General features: G+C 33.9%; 1 protein-coding gene across 1 annotated transcript in view; it reads left to right on the forward strand.

Moving 5' to 3' along the window:
- The window catches only part of CEP128 (centrosomal protein 128), an 83,183-nt gene that overhangs the window by 32,843 nt on the left and 30,774 nt on the right, over window positions 1-19,566 (forward strand). Inside the window, exons 13-18 of the mRNA XM_072338965.1 lie at window positions 2,573-2,923; window positions 3,569-4,219; window positions 8,846-9,010; window positions 12,576-12,752; window positions 13,957-14,016; window positions 16,031-16,223. Of these exons, the coding sequence (XP_072195066.1) occupies window positions 2,573-2,923; window positions 3,569-4,219; window positions 8,846-9,010; window positions 12,576-12,752; window positions 13,957-14,016; window positions 16,031-16,223 (1,597 nt within the window). The remainder of the gene's footprint in view (window positions 1-2,572; window positions 2,924-3,568; window positions 4,220-8,845; window positions 9,011-12,575; window positions 12,753-13,956; window positions 14,017-16,030; window positions 16,224-19,566) is intronic.

Below are 19,566 nucleotides of genomic sequence, written 5' to 3' on the forward strand. Positions count from 1 at the left end.
TCCAGTTTTCAGTGAATGTCTAGATATTAGGAATGTGTTAAAATTTTCTAATGAACCAAAAGACAGGATCATAACATGCACTTTTTACAGACACTTAAGTGATGTGTGAGGTGTACTACTATAGATACAGGTTTCTCCTACTAATACTTGTATATGTCAATTCCTGTAATGTGAAGATATTCATATACCACAATGGGGAAAAAAAAAATTGGAAAATTATTAGTAACCAATCTCTCTCTATATATAGATAATAAATATCTTTTCATGAAAGATTTTTTGCTATAAGAACTTCGACATATCTTATGGCAGTGCATATCTGAAAAGTTGCTTATTGAATGTTTTAAATACCAGTAGGGAAAACTTCTACAGATTGAATAGAATTTTGACAACTACATGAATGTCAACATACAGATAAACATATGGGTTTCATACATCATAATAGGAATTCAAAAGTACAGGTCAGTACATTTGGGAGTCCTGTTATAGAAATAAGAAAATACAGGCTGTGGAGAGAGCTACACTTTTTCTATGCACCTTGTTTTACATGGAGAGCTACGTGAAAAATTGATATGCTGCAATTTTGCAGATTCTATCCTCTTTGAAAAGATCTGTCTTATTTCCTTAATAGTAAATTCAAATTCACAGTAGTACATCCTTGTCAAAGTTTATGCCCCCCCATGCAAATTAGCTAGTGTTGATTAATTAGTTTCTCTTTTTTTTCTTTCGTTTTACTATAAATCAATATTTGTAGACTAAGAGTTCTGTTAAGTGAATGTTTTCTATTAGCTTAGCATTGCTTTCTGTATTTAATCTTAGTCTTGTACTCTATTAAAATGTTTGTGGAAATTGTAGTTGTATTTGTGAAATGTGCTCTGGGGGAATTTTGGTCAAATATGTATTTATATATTGTTTTAGGCTGATGGCTTCTGTAGTGTCTCCAGAAAGATGTGAAATGTGAAGTGATAATCTTTTTTTTCTTATGAGTCAGTACTGAAACAAATTGTGTGTGTCTTTTTCTGATGTATAGGATTCTAAAGCTAAGAAATTTTCCTGTTTTCTTGTTGCCACCTGCATGGTATTCACTTTATTGCCCAATTAATGTGATGATAACATTTATTTATTATTTATATCTTAGTTGTGTCTAGAGTGAGCATGTACATCCTACAAGTGAACAACTGATAGGCAAGTGGATCATCCTACTTCAGTTTTACATCATGGGTACAAATAGCAAGTTGATCCAATTGTTCGTGCCTGTTGTGGCAATGCATTCCAGACTGCAAAGTGTTCTGGCAGACCCACAGGCTGTCACATGCTAGTTGTCTTGCCAGGACAGTAAATGCTATCCTGAAAAGACTGATACAATTTATTGTCTCTTTGAAGGTGGGGGGAAAAAAGAAAAAAAAACAGAAATATTTTGTCATGACCTTTGATTAAACAGTCATTCTGTGTGTGTTTGTAAAGACAGTTATCAATTCCTATGCAAAATAGTTTTATTTTGTCCATTCTGAATTACATTTCTGAGTTCAGAGGACAGTTCCCATTTGTTTCAGTTGTTCTGAAATCTAATCCTCAAAGGTTTTTCCATCCTTTAAAGCTTGATGGTATTTTTGAATGAAGTAGGCCTAATAAATCCATTTAAGTCATTAACAAAAATAATGAATAGCATAAAAACAGTCTAAATAGGTCTGAGATATGGAATGCTAATCTTATGTTCTACTTGACAATCTTAATAAAATTCAGTTTGGGATTGTGAAACTTCAGTAACTGTTTTCTGAATGTGCCCTTGCAGAATGCTTATGAGAAACATTTTTACTAACTTGCTTATGAGACTGTCTTGGGAAATATCACTAGATTCAAGATAAGCAGCAGTTATTATTTTTAAAATACATGTTTTTATTCTTTCCTACTTCATTCCATCTGTCAAATTTAATTCAGTATTAAAGCCAACTGATGTCTCCAGAATGGTTGCTAATGTTATGCTGAAATGAGGTGCATACTAAAAGTTGTTTAATTTATTCTAGAAACATCCAGCAAGCTGCTGTATTTTCTTTGTATTTCTTCCTTCCTTCCATAAGACCCTTATTCTGTCTGTTGGTGATATAAAATTGGGTAATATCTACCTTGTATATAAGTTAATTCTGTTGTGATGACAGGTGTTCTTTCCTGGCTTTTCCCTCACAATATATTTACGCTCATTTCCTTATAACTTACTTTTTGATTTATTCTGTTTGTCTAGTGCATATCATACTAGGTTCTTGGTCGCCGATTCTGTTTTAGACTTGAAATACAAATAACAACATGAACAACCATAAAATGAATAAATGCCAAAAGGAAAATATAGGATAAAATGGCCATGTATTTTGTATCAAGTGTTGAAATTATTTACCAGTTCAGAGGAAGATTCTGTGAGCTAACAGGGTACTTACTGCCTAATCAGATAAATCTTTTAAACAATTATTACTTTAGATAGAAATGTGTTTTGAGCATTGCTGTTTTTTTTTTTTTTTGTTTTTTTTTTTTTAAATATATCTTTACTTTTGAAATGTTTTGTACTTTTCTATGATGATTTTAGGCATTAACATCTGACCTGGGAAACAGGGAGAAGCAGCAGCAAAAAATGCTAGACCAGCTAAAAGAGATAGAGAGTTGCTACAAGGCTAGTGAGAATGGACGTAGGCAAACAGAACGCCAGTCTGCTGAGTTAGCTCATCAAGTTGAAGAGAGTACCAAGGAAGCAGAACGGTACCTTACTGAATTAAAGCACTCAGAGGCACTCAGGCTGGAAACTGAGAAAAGAAGAGAAGATTTGAAGGTGAGAGCACAGGAAACCATCCGACAGTGGAAACTGAAGTGTAAGAAACTGGATCGTGAGGTGGAAAAACAAAATGAAACTATAGGTGAACTGATGGACAAAAATAATCAGGTAAGATAGAGTCTTTATTTGTAACCATCACATTTACTTTCAGAAATGAGTATAAGTTTATTGATGCAAGTTGTAACTTAAACCATCCACCTTCTTATATTCTGGACTAAATTTTCTAATGAATCTACAAAACAGCAAAAAGATGGAAATATTTATCTTAAATATTACAGAGTTCCAAATTCTGTTCTTTAGCCAGTTTTGAGGATTTTTCTCTTAATCAAAGCTTTCTTCTTGCAAAGAAGAAAGTTGTGCTATGAATGTTGCTTTCTTTTTCTTTTCACTTTGCTGTTAACATAGCTTATTTTTGTAAGATTTTAATCATATGAAAACGATGAAGTTGTACATTGTTTAATGTAGTATGCTCTGGTCACATCTTTGAATATAGTATTTGTTTTTCCTGTGTATGTACAGTTGCTAGTGTATCTTAATGCTTACAGATTTTGACGCTCTAGGCATATTTTTAATTCTGTTGTGTTTTTAAGCATTTCTCAGACTCTAGAGTTATAGTGATACCTTTTGTTGTCAATGAAGTCTACAGGTTCTGAAATTTTTGCAGAATGAAACACTCTATTTTGGTGTTAGCTTCCATTGATTTTCTTTAAGTACTTTAGGTGGCACTGGATTTCCTATTTATGTTTCTCCTAGGTCCTCAAGGAAAAAGATGACCTCAGAAATCAACTTCTCTCTGCTATACACCAAATAGAAAACCTTCAGAAAGAGTTGGATGATGTGCTTGCAAAGAGAGCTCATCAGGAAGAACAACTTCACTGCAAGGAGGTAAAACTAAATGAAATGAAGTCTCAACAGCTATCTCTGGAAGAAGAGATAAAAGAAGTTCAAGGTACTGTAAATAAATTAGAGAATGAGTTGAAAATGCAAAGCTTTCTACAAAATCAGATGCAAGCTGAAAAGGAACATTTGGAGCAAGAACTTGCAACTAGTAAATCAATTCATGAAAAAGACCAAGAAAGACTCTTAGAAATGCAAGCAGATGTAAAAAATTTGAGTGCTGTGCGTGTGGAGCTAACGAACAGAATAGCAGAAGAAGAAAAAATCAAAAAGGAATTACATAAGAACCTCTCAGAACTCCAAAAACATCAGGAATCTAAGCATGAAGAGATGACTTCAGCTAACAGGCAGTTGAAGATGGAAAGAGAAGCTCACCAACAGGCGCTAGCAGATCTTCGATTAGAGTTACATAATGCTAAAATCAAACATGAACGAAACATTCAAGAGCTTACAAAACTCCTTAAGCAAGAAAAGGATGATGCAGATGCTCAGATTAGGATGCTAAAGGTATTCTGTATAACTCCAAAAACAAACTGTTTTATTTCTTTTGAGGGATGAAAGTAGTAAAATATATGTGACCTTATTGCCCTCTTCCAGTACCTGAAAGGTTCTTACGGTGAGAGTGGGGCAGGTCTCTTCTCACTAGTGACAAGTGATAGGACGAGGGGAAATGGCCTCAAGTTGTGCCAGGGCAAGTTTAGGTTGGATATTAGAAAGAACTTCTTTACAAAAAGGGCAGTTAAGTACTGCAATAGGCTCCCCAGGGAGGTGGATGAATCACCTGTGGTGCTCAGGGATATGATTTAGTGGAGGGTTTTGGTTAGTCTGCGGTTGGACTTGATGATCTTCAAGGTCTTTTCCAACCTGGGTAATTCTATGATTCTATGATACTATGTGCTGTAAATCATTTGACACACATTGTTGCAACTCAAGTCATCATAAAAACTGTACTCTTATAGTTCCGAAGTAATGGCCTAGCTATATCAGTGATCAGAACAGGAGAAATGTAAGGCTTTAGTTTTTCCTTGTTCAACTACTATTTTAATAAACTATCATCATGGCTCTATTACATTACTCACTTTATTTTGGGGAAATGGATGTTCTAAACTGCAGATAATTATTGACATTTGTACAAAATCTGTATGAGCTAAACATTGCACTGTTATTTAAGCAATTTGATTACATGATTTAATATATATGTAAGATAGTAACTTTTTCTGTGTTCTATTTGTGTCTTCATATTAGTGGAGGCAGCAATTTTCAGGTTAGGTTGTAAGTTATCAACATAATTTGAATGTGCTTCAGAAGCACTATAAATATGCTATTCTCCTCAGTTCCATCAGATATTTTTAATTAAAAATTTGCCATACAAAAATTAAAGTCATTTAATCACAGAAAGCTATAAAATCCTTAATCAAAGCTGTACTGATTGCTGGTGTATTTCATCATAGGTAACGTAAATTAATTTCTTTTTCTCACAAATACGCAGAGTAGGTTAAAATGCATGTTTTCCACATCTTGGCAGTTATGAATTGATGTTTCTTAGAGAAGCGTGGTTAGTTATCATTCATAGCAGAACTGACAATATGTTAAGGACTGTATAACATAGCATTTAATAAAGACAGTAATAAAAAAACCTGAACTCTGGGTAGCTGTTAGTGGAAGGATCATTAGAAACAGAAAATATTTTTATAGGAAATGCTTAGTGTTTTGGGAAATTAATTTATAATGTGTCTAGCATTGTTACATAAGTGATCTGTCCAAGTAAGATTTTTTTGGCATGAAATTGCAATTTCAGTGTCAAGGGAAGTGAATTCGGGATGGTGGTAATCAAAACCTGAGTTGATTGTGATTATTTTTCCCTTGAATGGAAAGGTCAGTGTAATAGTATGGGCATTGATATTGATCCTGACATTTGTGTCTTAACAGAATATTAAGAGAATTCACTTCATTTTTTTCATTTACAGAGCTGTGACTTTATCCTAGACTTTTTAATCTACATGTAATTTTTTACAGCTTCAGCACAGATGAGTGGAAAGCCTGAGGGAAATGAATTTTGTAAGATACCTGGGTAGGCAACTATTTTTAGCAGCACACAATAATAATACACAACAGTTTCAAGCAAGGATTCAAACATTGTGAGAGCAACAAAATAGCTAATCATATTAATTTGTGAGAAGATCTGATAAGTTTGTGGCGGTACAGGTGGTATAGTTTCTTTTTGTCTGAACTCACCATTAGATTGTGTTTGGGTTTCTTCTTCCAAGTGAAGTTAAAATTAGCATGATTTTAAATTCTTTTTTTAATGTGTTTTTGTTTGTTTGTTAGTTTTCCCCTCATTTCACTACATTTTTATGCCTGATAATCAACAGTCTTTTCCAATCACCTAGATAGTCTTGACTTTATTTATAATCTTTGTTCAACCTTTGTTATAAGTACTTGTAAGCACTAATGTGAAAAATGATACATAACACTGTTCAAAGTTGATCATAGTAAAGTCTGAAATATAAGTCAGCTGAGAGGGATGTTGTAGTGGTAAAGGAAAATTATGTGTTTCTTAAGAACCAGAGCCTAATCTGAGGAGGATTTCTGATGTGAAATGTTCTTTTATCCTTGGCAGTTCTTTCCTCTCTTATATCTTCTGCATGATACCTTCTGCTTCACTCTCATCTGATTTGCTGTGTTGCTGCATTGGATTGAGAAGTTATAAAATAGTTAAGAATTTTTGTTTTAATGAGACATTTGCATTGGGAGTATTGTATGTTGCAGTAGTCTAGAGAAGCACGTAGCATTTCATACAGGATATCGTTGTGTCGTTGTTGAGAAGGATCTTACTGTCTCAGTACTGAGATTCTGGTAGTTCCATTTCTTCTGGAACCTGTTAAAGGAGGCCCAACCAATGTCCTTTTTTTTTTTTTTTTTTTTTTTTTTTTTAAATGGTAGATAAATGAAGCAGAGGAAATGAAGTAGTTTACTATGTGGTTTCCAACTGCTGTGTGTGATCAGAAGCCTTAAATCTCCCTCCTTAATTTTGCTACCTGCCCTCATTTGCTCTTCAAAAGCATTCTTGCAACCTTAGAAAAAGGAAATACAAAATCTTCTTGTCACAAGTGTTTCAAGTATTAGTCTTAAGGATTGTAAAATGATACATACGTATACATAAATATTTGTGTATATTTCTTTGCTTTTGATTTAAATTCTCTATGCACTCAACAAATTGGTATGTTTTTTTCTTCCTGAAAATTATCAGAGGCAGATTCAATCCAGATCAGTGAAATTATGACTGTGCTGGAAATAAAAATTAATGTTCTCAATTGTGACTCAAAGGTAATATGATTGAGGAACATGTTTCTTGTTTGTGTTTTCATATGCTTTATTGTACACTTACCTTTAGTAGGAACTGAAAAAATAGTTGTATAAACCTGTTAACTGGAAATATTTTAGGTGTTGCAGGCTTGCCTTTGTGTCCCAAGTCTAAATTAAATTGTAAAAACATTTTCCTTAACCTTCTTCCCAATATAATGTATGAGGGCTGCTCAGAAAGTAATGCCTCCTATTTTAATATATTTGTCCATGGTGTCAAAGGCAGATGCTGGTGGTGCAGTGGAGGTTGAACCTTCCTGTCAATATTCTGTTATGCGTTGTTTTCATGTGACACATGGCAGAGAGGGGCACTCTGACAAAATAATTCCTGATGTGGAAGTATGTGTGAAACAAAGATGTGTCACTGAATTTCTCCATGCCAAAGAAAACTTCAGTGCCCATTGATAGATATTCACTGACACTTGCTGAACATTTGTAGAGACCAAACAGTGAATATGAGCAAAGTGAAGCAGTGGATAGTACATTTCAGCAGTGGTGACAGTGGTTTAACTCCACTGCTGCAGATTTTTACGAGCGCTGCATGCAGTCTCTTGTTTGTCACTGGCAAAAATGCACAGCTAATGGTGGTGACTGTGTTGATAACTAGAGTTCTGTAACTGATAATTTGTTCTATGAAATAGTGTTACTGTGGTCTTCATATCTGATGTAATTTTCATGAAAATAAATAGGAGTTATTATTTTCAGAGCAAGCAATGGATATTTACAGTCTTGACTTCTCCTCAGGAAGGAATTTACTCTGCAGGTGTTTTTTGCTGTATGACTGCATCTTGCAATTAATCTATTTTAAATCTGGTTTTGGATAATAATATGTTAGTGTAATTTTCTTTGTTTTGTTGTGGTTGTTTTACTGTTCTGTAGATCTTCTGGAGAATTTCTAAAATCAGTCAGCTGAATGAGAAGCAAATATTTAATTGAGGAAAGGCAGATTTCATCTTTTCCACTAGAAACTGATATATTTTATTCATTCAACTACTTTGGGCTCTTAGATCTCTTAGATTTCTTTTTTCAAGTTTTCGTCTGTAACATCTTTATGAATAGTGTTAAGAATGCACAGTTCTAGAAATGAAAAAGCATGCAATCCTTTGAAATTATTTCCCTGCACATAAATATTTAGTATTCTTGCAATGAAGTGAGCTTTGGTATTTCTGATTCCAAATGATTGCAGTGATGGAAAATTTGCATAAACACTGAGCTTCTTTAGGTGATGTCAGCTGATGAGTATAACAGACTTGAAATGCAGAGTCTGAGACTTCTACATTCTGCTTTAAAGAGACTGTATGGTGCTACAGCCTGTTACAGAAATTCAGGGTGTACTTAACTTAAAAGAATGTCAATGCTAAGTGACCTGGTTTTGCAGTTATATTTGTATTTTTGGTAAAGTTCAGGACAACTCTAAATTATAAAGGAAAAATCTGTATCATTTAACTTTTTTTTTTTTTTTTTTTTTTTTTTTTCAGCACAAATAATTCATCATAATAACAAAGTCATATTAAGTCAATGTCTATAATGATTTTACTTTGACTGCGTGGGTTCCTTAATTGATTATTATTTGTGTGATATATTTGCCATATTCATATAAGAGATAGCATTTAATGTAACTTGAATGAAAGCAAACAAACAAACAAAAACCCTAACCTAAAGTTAATTATCATTCTATGATTATGTTCCATGGTCTTGAAACTCAACTGTCTGAGAATGATGGAAAGTTCATCATAGTGACTTTGTCATCTATTTATCTTTTACCTCCAGATGGAACTTGTAGAAGAGAAGAGCATAGTCAAGACTCAGAGTCAGCAGCTGGAGAAGATAAAAATAGAATGTGATAAATTGACAGAAGAATTAACCCAACGTGAAGAAGAAAATACAAAACTCAGGCGAAAATTTGAGCTTGTAAAACAAGAACTGGAGAAAAAGGTAACCGTAATTTGTCTCATCTTTTTTTAAACTTCAGAGAAATGTCTAAAATGAAGGTGAATTATAGAATTAGATATAGAATAGAAAATAGAATTAGATATAGAATTACAGAATAAGCAAAAACAATACCTAGGCAGATTCAGTAACAAATGCTGTAGTACATACTTTGTATATTAATCAGTCTAAATTATGAATTATATTCTTCCATAGTAATATTGAAACTAATTATTTGTGAAGTAAAATAAAAAAAAAATCAGAGTAGGAATATAAGTTCCTTTTTTCTTCTAATATGGGTAACTGGGTAACTAACAAATACCTAATTAAGCTCTTCCAATTCTCTTCATATTCTGTGTATGAAGCTATGAGTAATTCAGAACAAATCTGAAGTACATAAGGAATGTAAACGTGGGGAAAATTTTTTTTTAAATAACTTGTTTAAAACATTCAAGTAGGAAATATTTTTAGCACAGGCTTTCAGAGAAATTTACATCCTTTTATTATACTGGTATTTTATTTCTAGAGATGTGCTCTCTGCCAGCCATTCATATTGCTGAATATTCTTCTTACTAATATTTTTTTATTAAGTAACTATTCATATTCTCACACCCTTCAATTATTTTAAAAAATCTAGTGGTAAATCTGCAGGTGCTGAATAAAATTTTATTTTGCAAGTTCATCTGCTGTTTACTTGAGTTTTTTTGTTTCCATGATTGGTGCCACAATATTACTTTTTAATGTTTTCCTTAAAATTATTGTATTTTACATGGTCCTGTTTTTAGCTTAATTTCTTTTTGCAGAATTGTGATTTCAGTTGAGTATCTCTGTACAAGAACAAGTTTTACTTTCTCCAGTACAAAAAGCCTTTCTGTCCATTTTTGATTGATTTATATTAAGAATAATATTAAGAATAATGTTAAGAATATGAAATTAAGAGCACCTACCCTACGAAGACAGACTGAGGGAGCTGGACTTGTTCAGCCTAGAGAAAAGAAGGCTGCAGGGTGACCTAATTGCAGCCCTTCAGTACCTAAGGGGAGCATATAAACAGGAGGGGAGTCAACACTTTGAAATTGTAGGTAACAGCAGGGAGTCAACACTTTGAAATTGTAGGTAACAGCAGGATAAGGGGAAATGGTTTTAATCTGAAGGAGGGAAGATTTAGGTTGGTCATTGGGGGAAGTTCTTTTCTATGAGAGTGGTGAGGTGCTAAAACAGGATGCCCAGAGACTGTGGATGCCCCATTCCTGGAAGTGTTTCAAAGCCAGCTTGGATGGGCCCTGAGCAGCCTGGTCTGATATTGAACATGGAAGCTGGGGTCCCTGCCTGTTGTTGGGGGGGGGTTGGAGATTCATGATCCTCAAGGTCTCTTCCAACCTGGGCCTTTCTGGATTCTGCATGTATGGGAAACTGTTGATCACAGCTGAACCTCTGACCACCTGAGGCAAGCAATGAGTCAGCTGTGGGAGCACAGGTGAAGGTAATTCCTCTACTTCCTAGATCCTATTTAAGGGATGACTGTCCCTGAAGAAGGATCTCTTTCTCTGGAGATTGCTCCTTTGTGGAGTTTACTGTGAGCCTTCAACATAAGTGAGCATTTCCATTTATTATAGATTCTTTCCATCATGATAATCTTTCTTAATGAAACATCTGTTTAAACTTCTGTTTACCTATTGGTTGTACAACTGTATACTGTAATATACTGAAAATGATTGTTGACAAATTAAAATTGAGTTTCTAAATTAAAATTCGAGGAAACATAAAGAGAAAACTGTTTCTCTTCCTTCAGGAAGTCGCATATAATTTTTTTAGTATATCTTCGCTTTTTAAAAAATGGATATTTGTGCTGCTACTTGCAAAGTTCTTACTCTCCTATGTAAATTCAGTAATTACTTATCACTGTGAACTTAAATTCTGTGTTATAAGCGTTTCTCATAGCATGATACAGGTTTATTCATTCATTGCACATGAAACACTGAATTGTTGTTAGATGCTTTAGCTCAGTTTATTTAAATCTGTTAATAGATGCCACTTGATGCTGTGGATCCCTTTTGACTTTTCAATTTTTTCAATTTAAATTTCAACCCATGTTTTGTTATGATAAATGAAATATGCAGTCACCGCATAAACATTGAGTTTAAAATCTAATGAACTCATTTTGAACGTAGATAAGGAAAAGGGATCATTTGGAAATGCCATTAGTTCCTTTTGTCATATTACTTGTGTCTACAGTGTATGCTGACTTTTTACTGTGAATACCAGCCCTAAGAGAAGAATATAAGTTTGTTTTTTTTTCTTTTCTTTTCTGAGAGTATGCATTGAAAAAATCTTGACATAATTTTGTTTGCTTCTTGTCTCTTTTCCTCCTTGTCTCCAAAAGGAATATGAGACTTTTTATATGTATCAGTAACCTGTTGAATTAAACACAGATTGACTCAATTGGTGTAAATGATAAAGTAAACTTTAAAAGCTTTTAGAAATAGAAAGGAAGACTGCTGGTTTTGCTGTTGTTTCATTAGCTGCAGCTACTCTTTGGTTGTGACTAGTATGTTTACGAAGTTAATGTATTTTTTTTTTTAGGGGTACAATTGCACAGGGTACAATTTCTGTTGTATGTGACAGCAATTTCATAGTTTACTAGTGAAATACCTATGGATTAAAAAAATGGGGACAGAAGTTTAATTGAATGCAGATGTTTAGGTTTAGAACTGAATAAAAATGGTTTTCAAAATTTCTTCTTTCTGTGAAAAAATTAATATTAATTTTCATTATTACAATTATTACTTTCATTTCTAAGATAATCTTAGACTTACAGGCCATAAATTTGGGAAGTGAAGTTTGTTTTAGCTAGCTTCTGTTGTTCTAAAAAAGAAGTTCTTTAAATGCTCAACTCCATTAGACTGCTATGAAGTACTTCAAAGGAAAATTCAATTTTTTTTTTCTTGGTTGAGATTTTAATAGTATAATGTCTGTTGTTCAGAAAATCTGACTGAAGGAGGGTATTTAGCCTCCTCCAGTGAGTTGAAAGCTAACTCCAACTTCTGTAGTATTAGGAAGATACAGTTTTTAGACAGAGATGATCATTTATCTTTAAAATGTTTTCCTCAGTGCTAGTCAAAAAGAGATTTTTTAAATGCATTTCATTTGAGGAAGTGCAGACTGCCAATTCAGGTTTCATTTGGGATCCTGTGTTTGTGATGAGTGATTAGATGCCTGTTTGAGCTTCAGGACAAAACATTAAAAGTTAATTTGTAAATGAATGTATTATTAGCTATTTTTCTTTTAATGAAAAATGGATTCATGATAGAATGTATTGTTTTGTCTATGAAATCAGGCTTGATGATTGCTGGGTTTGGGTTTAGTGCACTTCTTTCAAAACTGATTTCCAGGAGAATATGGAGAATCAAGGGAGGATTTTGAGTTAGATGAGAAGGTGTAATATTCCATGGCAAGGAAATTTACTCAGTCCCAGGGTGTGGAGTGGTTATAATATTGGAAGATAGTTATATCGCTGTTTATGCACATTACTTTATTGATGCAATAATTTGTTGTTGTTTTTTAACTGCAGGATAAACAGATCAGTGATGAAGAAGATCATTTAAGAAGGATTGACAAGGCAAGACTGCAGTTTAAGGTTCAGCTTCATCATTTAGAAATGGAAAAGGAATCCATTCTCACCATGATAGGAACTGAAATTGATGCTGCTTGTGAGATTTTTTCTCGGGATTCCGTGGAGAAATTCAAAGTAATTCTAAGTTTTGCAGTATGCTGCCTTTATTGTTGTTTTCTTAATGAGTGATTGTAGCAGAATCTGTGTGTGTGCAGATTACACACACAGATCTACAGATTTTGACTATCAACAAGAAACGTAGATAGCCAATCAATAACAATTTGCTTAAAAAAAAAAAAAAAAAGTATTGAAATAGCTACAGTGATCTGGGTTTCCCACTATATCAGTTATTTTGAGATAGTCATCAGATTATTCAACAGGGTAGTATTTGTGTGCTGAGGTCATGTACCACTCATTGGGTATTGATAATTTAGGGACAGCAGGATTAGGGATATTTATTTGATGTACATAGAGTTGCTGGGTACTGGGTATTAGAATATTGTGAAGGTATCAGGAGGTAAATTTCTTAAAAAACAATGCAGCTTTGCTTGCCACAGTTCTCCCCATGTATGTTGGATCTACCTGTTTGTAATAAGTGTCGTACAGTGGAATCCCAGCAGAAAGCTGCTGGCTGAGTTGGGGTGAGCACCACAATCTTTCTCCTACAGATTCTGCAGAGACAACGAGGCTGGTGAAGGGCTTGGAGAATATGTGATGTGAGGAGCGACTGAAGGAACTGGGGCTGTTTAGTCGTGGGAAAAGGAGGCTGAGGGGAGACCTTACTGCTCTCTTTAAATACGCGAAAGGTGATTTTTGGAGAGTGGATTTGGTCTCTTCTTATTGGTGACAGGATGAGGCGAAATGACCTCAATTTGTGCCAGGGTAAGTTTAGGTTGGATATCAAGAAAAAATTTATGGAAATGGTGGTTAACCACTGGAATAAGCTCCCCAGGGAGGAAGTTTAGTCACCATCCTTGAATGTGTGTTTAAAATCCATTCGGATATGGTGCTCAGGGAAATGACTTAGTGGAGAGTTGATAGGGTTAGGGTAGCATCAACGACAGTATGATTAGGTTGCTGTTGGGCTTGATGATCTTGCAGGTCTTTTCCAACCTGAGCAATTCTATGGTTCTGTGATTCAATGAGTTTGCATAATTTACCTTTAAATCTAGCTTGCTTATGGCTCAACACAACTGTTTATCTATTTATGGATATAACTTTCCAGCTGGACTTTATAGCAAGGAATATTTATTTGATGATTTTTCAGTAAACTGGAAAGCATATTTTCCTTTTCTAATGTCCTTTTTATTGCATGCTTCTCTGTCTCGCTGTTCTACAGGCAATATCACTTACACCAGCAGTGCTGAATGATCCTCATCGCTGGTTAGCAGAGACAAAGGTAATAGTCAACTTGTCTGAATTGTTGCTGAGCAATCTAATATCCAGACTTCATAATCAGTAGAATTTGTGTTTGAAAAGACAGTTTTTAGGGGAAAAAATGCAAAAGCTTTCCTTTGTCAGCAGTTATGGTGTTTCCAGGCTGTTATTTCAGCTGATAAAATTATTTTACAGATTTTACTATCAACAAGAAACGTGTGTCTCTATAGCCAAATCAATAACAAATTGCCAAAAAATAAAAAAATTAAAAATAGATACAGTGATCTGAGTTTCCCACTATATTAATTATTTTGAGATAGCCAGCAGATTATTCTACAGGGTAATATTTAATGAGACAAGAAATAGTTTGAAACAAGGCTCTTAAATCTAAAGGTTATTTGATTGGTTTCCTGGAATTTCCCTTCCACTTTCCTTTAAAGCTTCTGAATTCTATAATGTAGTTGTTGTGTTCATGCTTCAAAACTGTTTTGAGGTGATGACTGGTAAATCAGAACCATTGCTTTTCATTTGGTAGCTTCCCTCCTGTTCCCCCAATATATGCTTCTTATCCAGTATCTTTTAAAAGAATTCAGCTTTTAATCATCAAAGTAGATCACAAGAAATTGTGGATTACATAAAAATTTCTACTTTGTTAGGGTGAAAGGAAGAAATGGGTGATGTACATGTAAGCTAATTTGAGGTTATTGCTGATGTATGCTTTATGTAATACTTGTAGACCAGGAGAGACTGTCACTGCAAATAATAGAGATAACATTTCTTCTTTGACCTTATGTATTTTCATAATTTTAAAAGTGGTACTGACATATTGAATAGATTACTCAAAGTGCACCTAATTATTCTTTGTGTACATTTCTCTTGTAAGTATCTTTGGATACTGGGCGGAAGTTTAGAATGAATGAGAGCTTGAGATGACATCCCTCTCTATTTTCCTTTTTTCTTTTTCTTTTTCTTTTTTTTTAAATAAGTGATAAAAAATATCTGTCAAAAGCAAAATTAAAATAAGATGATATAAATCTCAGTCTATCAAGCCATAATAGTTACCCACATTTCCATTTCTGCATCATTGCAACTGCTTATGAATAATCAAAACTTGAAGGAGTGCCAAGATTTGTTTGTAATTATAATGGCCTCAAAACTGATATTTTTGGTAGCATAATTAAGTATCGTACTCACTTTTTCAACTACTTCTGCCAAACTGCCCCTTTTTTCTCTTCTGTATATTGATTTTTCTCTAGATTACTACAGTCTCTTGAAGGTACAAATTTGCTGCTATATTTTTGGGACATGATTTTTGAACTTTAATGTTAAATACAGAGTTTGTTTCCTGCATTTTTCTTCTATTTCCTGATTGTAGATGAAATTGTTTAAAAGCATAGTTTGGAATGTATTAGGAACATTTATTTTAACTTTTTGGTAAATATAATTTTTCACTGACTTTGATTTTTTTTTTTTTTTTATACACCCTCTAAGTGCTGTGTATATTTCTACTATTCCATACTGATGAAAATTTTATGGGAATGAATAGCAGAGTACATTAACAATGCTGTAGAAATCTCACAAGACCAGATGGAAATGACAGCTAGATCTTGTGTGGAGGCAGAAAGGTGTCTATGTGAAGCTCTACCTATTGTGGCTGACCTCCTGGAAGAAGGATGATTTAACAAAAGAGTTTGGAAGAGCATTTTATACTGCGAAATGAAATGCATGTTATTAATGCTAAGCTCAAGAGCAGCTCTTGGTACCTATATAAAGCTCTAAATAAATATGAATATCCTTTCTTACATACAGCAGAAAAAAATAGAAATCTGTGTTTTGCTTCCGTTGATACAATTATCAGCCTAAATATATCTCTGTTGAGATTCCTTGAGGATCCTTTTAATATACGAGTGCTTCCTTGTATTATAGTTGTGCATTAATAGCTAGAAATAAGTAAGCTGTGATTCCGAAGATAATTTGTTCAGTTAAATTTGTCTTTTTATTAGAATTCTGCTTTTTGTCCACATTTTTCATTGCAGACTAAGCTGCAGTGGCTGTGTGAGGAGGTGAAGGAGAGAGAAAGTAAGGAAAAAAAGCTGCGACGCTACTTGCTGCAGAGCCAACAGCATCTCAAGCACCTTACACAGCTGAAGGAGTCTGAACATCAGTCTCTCTTCAAACAGATAAAAAAGCAAGAACAACTTTTAGAAGAAGTACACAGAGAGAAGAGAGGTATGCTGCTGGTTGTCTTTTTGCTAAAAGGAAGAAAGTTTTAAGAAAGGTACTAGTTATTATTCCTGTGCATTCAGGTGTAATAACTAGTTGATGAAATACAAATCCTTCTGTATTGACAAATGGAGTAAGACAAGCTTTGATTCTAATTGGAGTGGATGACATTACATAGAGAATACTACATATCACATAGTTTTCTCCCTCTTTTGGCTTGTAATTTTTACTCTGGAGTGTAACAGGATTGGTGGTAGCATCCACACCATCTGGGTTTGTTGTGAAAGGAAAATAATAATCTAATTTTACTGATTAAAAAAAATTTTAAATAAAAATTTTACAAATTTCTGGTGAGGATGGACCTCACTGTCTCATACCGAGTGCTAGTTCTAAGTCTCTATTCCAGTACTTGTAACTTTCTATTTTATAGTTTTCTTGGAGATTGACTTTGAGCAGAACTCTGTTAGTAGTAGATAAACATACTTCCAGCATGAGTTCCTTTCTTGTGCTGAGTGCTTCATGAAACTAAGGAGATCTTAGTCTTTCATCATCCTGCTTTTCATATACATGCAAGCTCACATGCATGCACTTCTATGTTAATGAAACATATTTATTCAATGAAGAGTATTTTAATAGTAAAACCAGAATACTATAGCAAATTCAGAACATAGATTTTGTACAGTACACCTTTATTTTAATCTTCAGAAACAGTTTATTTCACTGTCAGAATATTTGGTAGTACAACGCTACAACCACGTTAAAGAAAGTTATAGCAAGGTGGAATTCAGCCTCTTCACCTAGGTAACTAGTGATAGAATGAGAGATAATGGCCTCAAGTTAGTCTAGGGGAGATTCAGGTTGGATATTAGGTTATGGCATTTAGGGACTTGATTTAATGGTGATGAACTGATGTTGGACTAGATAATCTTAGTGGTCTTTTCCAACCTTAGTGATACTATGATTCCGGTAATAACTAGTGATAAGTTTCTGTCCCTGGATACCATTGTACGAATCATAATGGTGAAGTAAAAAGTGTAATGTAGTTGATGCAGAGAATATGGTAACAAAGGATGTGGAGCAAGAAGCTTTGTATGGGAAGAAGACAGGAAGTGCATCTCTGAATAAGAAATTAATTCCAACCACTAAGGCTTGATATTATCACAGAATTACCAAGGTTGTCAAAGATCTGAGGTCATCAAGTCCAACCATCAACCTACTACCAAAATTTCCCCACTTAAACCATGTCCCTCAGTGCAACATCTAAACAATTCTTGAAGAAGTTTTTCCTAAAATCCAGTCTGAATCTCCTCTGGTGCAGCTTGAGGCCATTTCCTCTAGTTCTCTTGCTAGTTACACAAGAGAAGAGGCCACACCTCATCTCGCCACAACCTCCTTTCAGGTAGTTGTAGAGAATAGTAAGGTCTCCTCTGAGTATTCTCTTCTCTAAACAATCCCTGTTCCCACAGATATTATGCTCCTTATGCTTCTCATAAGGTTTGTGCGACAGAACTCTCACTGGCTTTGTTGTCTTTGTTATCTTGAGGCCTGCAGTGAACATTTTGAGAACAGTAATTATCTTGTGTACGTGAATGTGTGTATAGTCACTCCCTCTTTCTATGGCACTGTCCCAACAGAGGGGCAAGTCTCTTAGGGCATCTGAAAAACATGGATAGTTTGGTATCGTACAAGTGGAGCTAGGAGGAAAATGATTAAAGAAAAAAGAGGTGGTCTCTATAACAGAAAAATGAATGCAAGCAGAGAAGCCAATGCTAATTTGATGCGTGTTTCTGGGATCAGAATTTCCATACTGGAAAAGATTGTTTTTTCATGTTTTCTTTTAAAACTTTGTTCTGGCCTTTATTCAGATTTCTGTACTGATAATGACAAGCCAATTATTTTGTCAAAATACTACGTTTTGTTGTTTTTTTTTTTTTTTAGTCATTTTGTATTTAGATTTGGTGTAGATTCACATCAGAGTGAGCTTTTAAGTAAGTTTATTTACAGCTTCTGGTGGCTGTCTTAAATATTATTGAAAACGTTTTATAAAATATTGAAACAAAAATAAAACAATAGCATGACAACAGTAACAGTAACAAATAAAAGCAAAGCATTTTTGTAAATATTTTGTAGAACGATATGGATTATTTTCTCTACAGTAGCAGTAAGATCCTGCCAGGATTTTCCACCTCCGCTTACAGAAAACATTGATAGGGAATGTGCTTTGATCTTTCAGGATTGAATGTTTCCATTGTTGTCTTTCATTTCATTAAATTGTTATTTCCAGGACCCAGATATAATTATTAATACTGTTTTAGTGTTCTTTGAATAATTGTCTGCTAAGATGATCTCCCTCAGGCCTTATCATCATTTTTAATTTGTGTATAGTAAAATAAAACAAACCTTATTTAGTTTTTAATTCTGTTCTGCATATTTTCTTCAGATTTTCTCAAAAATTTGTATGTTGTATTTTCATTTTAAGCTATAACCAAAGCTATAAGTAAATACAAAACTGACAAGAATGGTCAAAATTAATGCTATTCTATAAGAAAAAAGTGTAGTGTGTAATCTTATGCTTTCCATTTAGAGAGTGATTCATTTGTTCCTTACAAATACGCACTATCCAAATTCAGGAGAGATCAGGTGAGGTAACTTGTTTTGGCTGCTTTGATAGATTTTTACCAAAGTATTTCCCTTGCAATCTTCATTTAAAAGCATTCCTTTATCAATTCATTACACTTGCTTTTATATATAATTTGATTCCAGATTGTCTAAGATGTTTTTGAAGTTCTGAAAACAGTCTTAATGAGTGCAAATTTGGTTTATTTAATCATATTCTAATTTGATTGGGTCCAATAGGCAACAAGATTCATAAATACAGATTAAGATATAATTTTGCCTAGTAGCATTGTATTTATGTAGCTTTAGATGCTATAGTGTCACAGGCCTTCCATTAGTTGGCCCTCCACTTTTAACAGTATTCAGAGCTTTAGAACAAACATACAGAATGAATAATTAGAAACATGGCATTAAAATATAACAGAGATTTACCACAGGTAGCTGGAGATTAACCTGGTATAGCTTTCATTTCACGATGCAGCTGGTGGTTACTAGCTAACCAATAATTTTAGCAGATGACAGCCTGTCTTACACTCACCTATGCTAGAAATTATTAAATAAAAGAACTATAAATTAGATTAAGGAATGTTCTACTCTGAGGAACAGATGGGTAGTTGATGAAAGAGATGGTTATTCAGTCCTTCTTCATAGATGTTGGTCTGTGGGCTCATTTTTTGTTGTCAATGAATTTACTATAAAGAGCTAATAGGATAATAAAATTTGGAGCCTTAGT

The sequence above is a fragment of the Excalfactoria chinensis genome, chromosome 5 (genome assembly GCF_039878825.1).
Source record: "Excalfactoria chinensis isolate bCotChi1 chromosome 5, bCotChi1.hap2, whole genome shotgun sequence".
NCBI classification, from domain to species: domain Eukaryota; kingdom Metazoa; phylum Chordata; class Aves; order Galliformes; family Phasianidae; genus Excalfactoria; species Excalfactoria chinensis.